The sequence below is a fragment of the Trichechus manatus genome, unplaced genomic scaffold (assembly GCF_000243295.1).
Source record: "Trichechus manatus latirostris isolate Lorelei unplaced genomic scaffold, TriManLat1.0 scaffold00063, whole genome shotgun sequence".
Classification (NCBI taxonomy): Eukaryota; Metazoa; Chordata; class Mammalia; order Sirenia; family Trichechidae; genus Trichechus; species Trichechus manatus.
This window is the reverse complement of record NW_004443999.1, coordinates 7,754,608-7,760,988: the sequence shown is the minus strand read 5'-3', so window position 1 is coordinate 7,760,988 and position 6,381 is coordinate 7,754,608. Positions and strand designations below refer to the sequence as shown.

The window sequence follows — 6,381 nt, the reverse complement described above, 5'->3', positions numbered from 1 at the left end:
TACTGGAGAGGTGCTTCACAGAATGTGTGTGAGGTGTGAGGTCTGGTGATTGTACAGACAGCTGGAGGCAGGATAAATGATAGTCTCAGGCTTGGAAATTTCTTTGGGGGAACTCTGCACTGAAGTCTGAGAATACCACCAAGAATGATCCTCAGGGACTTGCTCCATATTGCCTGGAAGGATATTCCCTGTCCTGCTCCTCATGCTTTGCTGCATGGGTGTGAAGCTCCGTGATAAAGACCCAAGTGCCTCTTTGGGTGGGGCTGTCAGTCACTTCCCTCTCCCCACACTTAGTTTTCTCTCCTTCCTGCTTTCTCTGTTTCTCTCTCTTCTTCTCCTTATTCTTCTTCCCTTCTTATCTGTTCTTTCCTAGAAAATTATGGTTTATTTTTGAAGTATTTCTTTCTATAAGGAAAAGCTCTATTTAGTCAAGAAAGTGTGATGATTATAAGCAGAAATCAAGGTTTCATGCCTCTGTTTTTTAGGGAAATAGTTGTTGCTTGGTAGCCAGGATGGAAATTTCGAGATCCGCTGGCTTTGCATAGAGTTGGCCAGTTACCTAATAATACAGTGAGTTATATCAGGAATATGACTTGGAATTGGTTTCATATAGTTACACTGCTTTACAGTAGTTTAGGGACTAGAACAGGGAATGGATGAGAAGTGTAATTATTTAGTGAAATGTCTAAACCTAAAATACATTTTTAAAAATTACAGTTTGTTGGGATGGTGACTTTTAAGGAAGCTATAAGTAAGTGCTACTAGTAAAATAGATCAGTTATTCTTCATAGGAGGTGTAATGGGTAAGAGCATGAGTTCTGTTTGCATGGACCTGGCTTCCGCACTCCTGGTTGTGTGACTTCAGTCAGGTTACTGACCTCAATAAGCCTCATCTCGAAAATTGGCATGATAATAGGAACCAACTGCTAGCATCACTGTGAAAATGAAATAAACTAATCCTCAAGAGGGTTAGCATGCTGCTTGGCACATGGTAAAAATTCAATAAACAGATTTTATTATTATTCATTGTTGGCATAGGGTTCATGATTTGATACAAATTCAGAAGCATGATGCTGCTTATTTTAGACCTTTCAAAGAATCACGTATGTCAGATTTGAACTACTGTACATGCTAAATTAATGGGCTGCAAATGAATGAAGCTTTACTGTTGAAAAATCCAGTTTCTCTGCTTGTTTTTTCCTTTTCGTGGTTCTTGACAAGAGTGTTTATTGGGTAGCTGTTCAGGGGATAGAGCAGGCTGAGCCAGTGAGTCCTGCGTTCTGGGCTTACTCTCACCAGATGTGGTGCTCATGACCCCCGGAGGCCCCTTCGCCTCCTCACAGCACAGCCAATCCTCAGTGAACACACAGCTTGTTATTTCCTTAGAATAGGCCCAGTCAGAGACAGCATACTGTTAACTTCTTCCAGAGTCCGTGGTGCAGTGCATTTTTACCTGGACTGTGTAGAAAGCATTATCTGTTCCTTCCAGAACGCTCTGTCTCACTTCAGAAGGTGGTCACCCACCCTGCCTTTATCTGCCCGGGCAGCCTCTCCACCTCCCCGATCGGCAGTGTTGGAGGAACCTCCAGACCCCAGACTGCAACTTGCAGATACTGCGGAGGTGAAAAGACATGGGAGAAGCTAGCTGGTTGGCTGCAGTGTTGGGGGATTTTACTGTGTCAGTTTGATAATTGTATTGTCTCAAAATAGATTAGAAAGCAAATTCCACTTAAACCTCAGCTCAGATCACCAGGAGTTGTTTAAAAATGGACTTAATGACATTGTTATGGTTGGCAGTTTTAGCAGGAACCACATAATATTTGCACTATCAGTCATTAGGAGTTTGCTTACAGGGTCATGCCCTCTGATCTGTTGTAACTTCAGTCCACTACATTTTAGGAAAGAAAGCATAAAATGGATGGCCTAGAAGGATGGACAGCCAAAAATGATTTCGTTTATACCCCTTCCTTCCTTTCTTTTAGTTCCCAACTGAAGAATGGGACCATCCATTCCATGCAAGTAAAAGCTTCTGACAATATTCTACTTCAGTCCTTGATAACATGTTCCATTGTTTCATGGTTCCCTGGGTCAAGTTATTGCGCAATGTCATCCATTTGTATATATTGATACACCTGTTATCTTTTCCTTCACTTGAACTGAAGTTTAGTGTCGTGTTCTTAGTTGCCACCTTTGCTAATGCTTTGGACAGTAACATTATCTTGTTCTTATTATTAATTAACATTCATGTAGTGTATTCTCAGTGTCATCCCTTAGTATAATTTGTGTCTAATCCTATGAAATGGCAAGGTTTTATGATTTTGTAGATTCCTGAGAAATTGAGGGAGTCCCTGCATGGTGCAAACCATTGATGCATCTCTTTGCTAATCAAAAGGTTGGATGTTCGAGTCTACCTAGGGACACCTTGGAAGAAAGGCCTGATGATCTACTTCTGAAAGATCAGCCATTGAAAACTCTGTGGTGCACAATTCTACTATGACAGACATGCGCTTTCCATGAGTCAGAACTGACTTGATGGCAACTGGGAAAAAAAGAAATTGTGTGGTTGTGTATGCTTTTGAAATATAGGGTAGTAAAAAGATGCAGGAGGATGGGGGAGGTTGCAGAGGCTGTCGTTTTGTATATGTTAAATGGGGAGAGTTGTTTTAATCACTTGTTATCAATGCACTCTTATTGAGTATCCTGCATATGTGAAATGATGCTATTGTATTTGGTCATATAAACCAGGTGACCTGGTATCTAAGGTAACAGGGGGTGGGGACTCAATGGCAGGAGCAGGCTGGGGTGTGGAGTGAGCATGGACTTTGGGATGAGGGGATCCAGCTTATAATTCGACCATCTACTACTGGGTGTGACTTTGGGCAGGTGAATTAACCTCACAGAATCTCCACTTGTTTATTTGAAAATGAGATTTAAATTAAAAAAAAAAAAAAGGGCCATGTGTCTAGGAGGATTACACTGGAGGGGGTTACACTTTAGAGTAAGTGTTGTTCTTTCCTCTCTTCTCTTCATTCTCTTTCTCATCCTAGGAAAGAGTGGAAGTTTGAGTTTCAAAAACTATTGTCCTGAGTAAAGGGGAGTTTAATCCCAGAAAATAGTGATTAAAAGTCCATGTACCAGCTGAAGACTGGATAAGATCCAAGGAATATTCTACAGTTGCCCACATTTTCAGCACTGGAGGAAATTCAGTTAACTGTTCTTTGTTCTGAGCATTGCATTATGTTCAGTGACTCCAAGAAATCTATATAAAGGTTAATACTTTCTCCTTTCCACACGTGCTTCCTAATAGCCCCTCACAAATACTATATTGGATTTCGGTACGTCCATCCTTTAACAGAAGAAGCAATTGAAGAGATGGAGAGAGATGGACTTGAAAGGGCAATTGCCTTCACACAGTATCCACAGTACAGCTGCTCCACCACAGGTAAGGGGAATCACTTCTAAAATGTGGGGATGGATGTGGCCCCGGAAAAAATAACTAGGGAGCCTGAATGCTGAAGGAAAGGGTAAATCATCTGAGATTTGAATGGTAAATCCGGCCTGTCTCCTTTAAACACAAGAGTTCAGGTCAGTCTATTAAAATCTCATGGTTCATCTGTTCCTTGAGTTATTGGCCAGTCTGCAAGAATTACAAATGGCGGTTGGAAGGCAGTGGCTGAGAGCATTCAAGCTTTGAATGTGGTTATATAATGGATCAGTAATGAACTTTAAGCCAGCTTTCTAGGTTTGTGTGATAAACCTTATCTTTATCACTACCCTAATATTCTGATGAGTGAAGAAAAGGCGACAACTCTTTCTATTTTGAAAGCAGGAGTGCCCGTATAACATTGGAAGTATTGGTCTTTTTTTGTTATGCTTCAGTTATGGGTTGGTTGCTAGTTAAACTGAAGCCCAGTTTGGGGTTCCCTTTGCAGACTTCTCTCAATGTTCTTGATTTTGGAAAGTATTACTGCTTGCTGTTTCCTATTATTTAACAGGAACTGGAGAATAATCTATGTTTGGCAATCTCTTTGTCATTGTTTATAGGCAAAGCTTGTACTGTCACCCACAAATACATTGCTTGTATCCTATTTCAGGGGTTGGGATCAACATATTTTTAACCCAAATTGCTTTGGATATTAATGTATATTATTTTTATAATTATAAGGGGGCCCTCCTTATAATTATAAAAGGCCTTATAGTTATAAAAGGCTACTGGAATAAATATCAGATGCTGCTTGTGTGCTTTAAATATTTGTTCAGAACCTTAGTTAACTGTTAAAATGCCTGAGTTCTCAGACACCCTCAAGAGTTGGAATTCTGATTTCTCTTGGAAATATACCTCTACAACTTCAAAATATCTGGTAATAGATTTCTGGAGAATGGATCAGATCTTACAAATTTTTAAGCTATACATATGCCTTGCTTTAAAAAATACATATGTAAAAGTCTGATTCAAAATTAGATGAGTTAAGGAGATGGTTATTTACATGACAAAGGATTGACTCCAGGTTTCATTTCACTGCTGCCTCTAACCCCATGTTTAAAACTTCAGTGTCTGCTCACTTCTTGTCTCACATTCCTCCTGTATAAGGCCAGGTACATCTTCACTGCGGGAATGGGAAAGCCTTTGGGAAGCACATTCATTCACTTAGGCCACGTTTATCTAGTGTGCCTTTTAGACATTCACTATTGCAGCCATAATACATAACCACTAATGTGTCAGTGAGGGGTTAAGGGCTTGGCTGCTAACTGAAAGGTCAGTGGTTTAAACTCACCAGCTACTCCATGGGAGAAAGATGTGGCAGTCTGCTTCTGTAAAGATTACAGCCTTGGCAACCTTATGGGGCAGTTCTTCTCTGCCTTATAGGGTCATGGCACACAACAGTATATTGATCACGGGCAGTTTTTTCAGTTATATTTTCCCCTTCTTAAATACTTTTCCTGCTGGTTCATTGAATGTTTCCAAGTGACCCCAAAAAACTCACGTAGCTTCCAAAAGGCCTTTTGTATGCTCTAAAAATGATACTTACCTATAAAATTTGGCTTGAAATGTGAATATGGTGGTGATTACTTTGAGGTTTCTCAAGAGATTGCTTTTGAGCTTGGAGTGGAGTCCATTTGGATTCTTTGGATTCACTGTACTCTACTCACCAACGTTGAACCAATTTTATAGGTTGTCTTAGCCTAAGAGCACATTTGATTTAAAATGTGGCTCTGTCCTGACTATCGTTTAAAATTGGAAACCTCGCTGATACTAGAGAAATCAGTGGGTTGGTGATGGGAAGCAAGGAAAGGTGTAGGACTTGCCCCAGGTTAAGACTGAAGAAGAGGCCCCGTGTTAGGATTGTTTCTTTGGGTTAAGGCTTGGCCCCATGGCCATCTCCCCTTGGCCAGGAAGAAGTGGTGTTGAGTTGGCACCATCTGCTTTCCTTTGGAGCTCCATCTTTTAGAAATACAAATTTTGTTAGGTTACCTGTAAGGATTCGGTGTCCATTTAACTTATTCTAGGGAATGATGATAATATTGTAGAAGCAGATATTGCTTATAGAAACCTCAAGAAGCTGCTCTCCTTTGTCATAAAGCTATTTAAAATGATGGTTATAAATAAAGGTTTTATAGTAACACAGAAACTATTTATCTCATAATATTAAGAAAAAAATGCCCAAGAGGTTCAGGATACAGAATTGCATATATTCTCCAGACGAAAATAACTGGAAAGAACTATGCTAGAATAGAACACTGACTGTATTAACATAGTGGGATCATGGCTGATTTCTTTTTTCCTTTCTTTTGCACCCCCTACATTTTCTGTAATGGGGTTGATTACCTTCATAACGGGGGAAAAAAATAGCATGCTTTCAGTTGTAAGACTTGGTCCCTGCAAATAATGACTAAATCCATGGCCATTGTGTTTCTTACTAGAAATGGCCTCAATAATCTTTGAAAGTCTGTTGAAATATTTTGCTTTTTAGTAATCTTCATTTGCAGCATAGTTAAATCTATATGCCTTTTAAAGTACTGAAATGATTGTAATTAGACTCGTTCAGTTACCTACTTTGAACTTATGATTACTGCCTTTACTAGTGTGTTTATTTTCCTCATAATGAAAATGCATTTACTAAGTAGTCCCCCGTATATTTCAGGCAGCAGCTTAAATGCCATTTACAGATACTACAATGGAGTGGGGAAGAAGCCTACGATGAAATGGAGCACGATTGACAGGTGGCCCACTCATCCCCTCCTCATTCAGGTAAGCCAGGCGCTGTCACCCTAGCCTACCTGCAGGTGTGAGGTAGGTGCTTGTCCCTGTTTGGTTTTGTGAGTGTGTCCTTCTCAGCCTTACCCTTCTTGCCCTTGAGTTGTATGCTAAGGATTAAAAAA

At 40.1% G+C, this 6,381-nt stretch overlaps 1 protein-coding gene across 3 annotated transcripts in view; it reads left to right on the top strand.

Moving 5' to 3' along the window:
- The window catches only part of FECH (ferrochelatase), a 24,519-nt gene extending 18,230 nt beyond the window's left edge, over positions 1–6,289 (top strand). The window contains exons 5-6 of one of the 3 annotated variants that reach the window (XM_023733985.1): positions 3,308–3,442; positions 6,144–6,289. In XM_023733985.1, coding sequence (XP_023589753.1) covers positions 3,308–3,442; positions 6,144–6,274 — 266 coding nt within the window. In that variant the 3' untranslated portion in view covers positions 6,275–6,289. Of the gene's footprint in view, positions 1–2,392; positions 3,443–6,143 lie in introns of those variants that run through there. The other 2 variants (XM_023733986.1, XM_023733988.1) reach the window with 2 other exon arrangements.
- Positions 6,290–6,381: the final 92 nt, after the last annotated feature.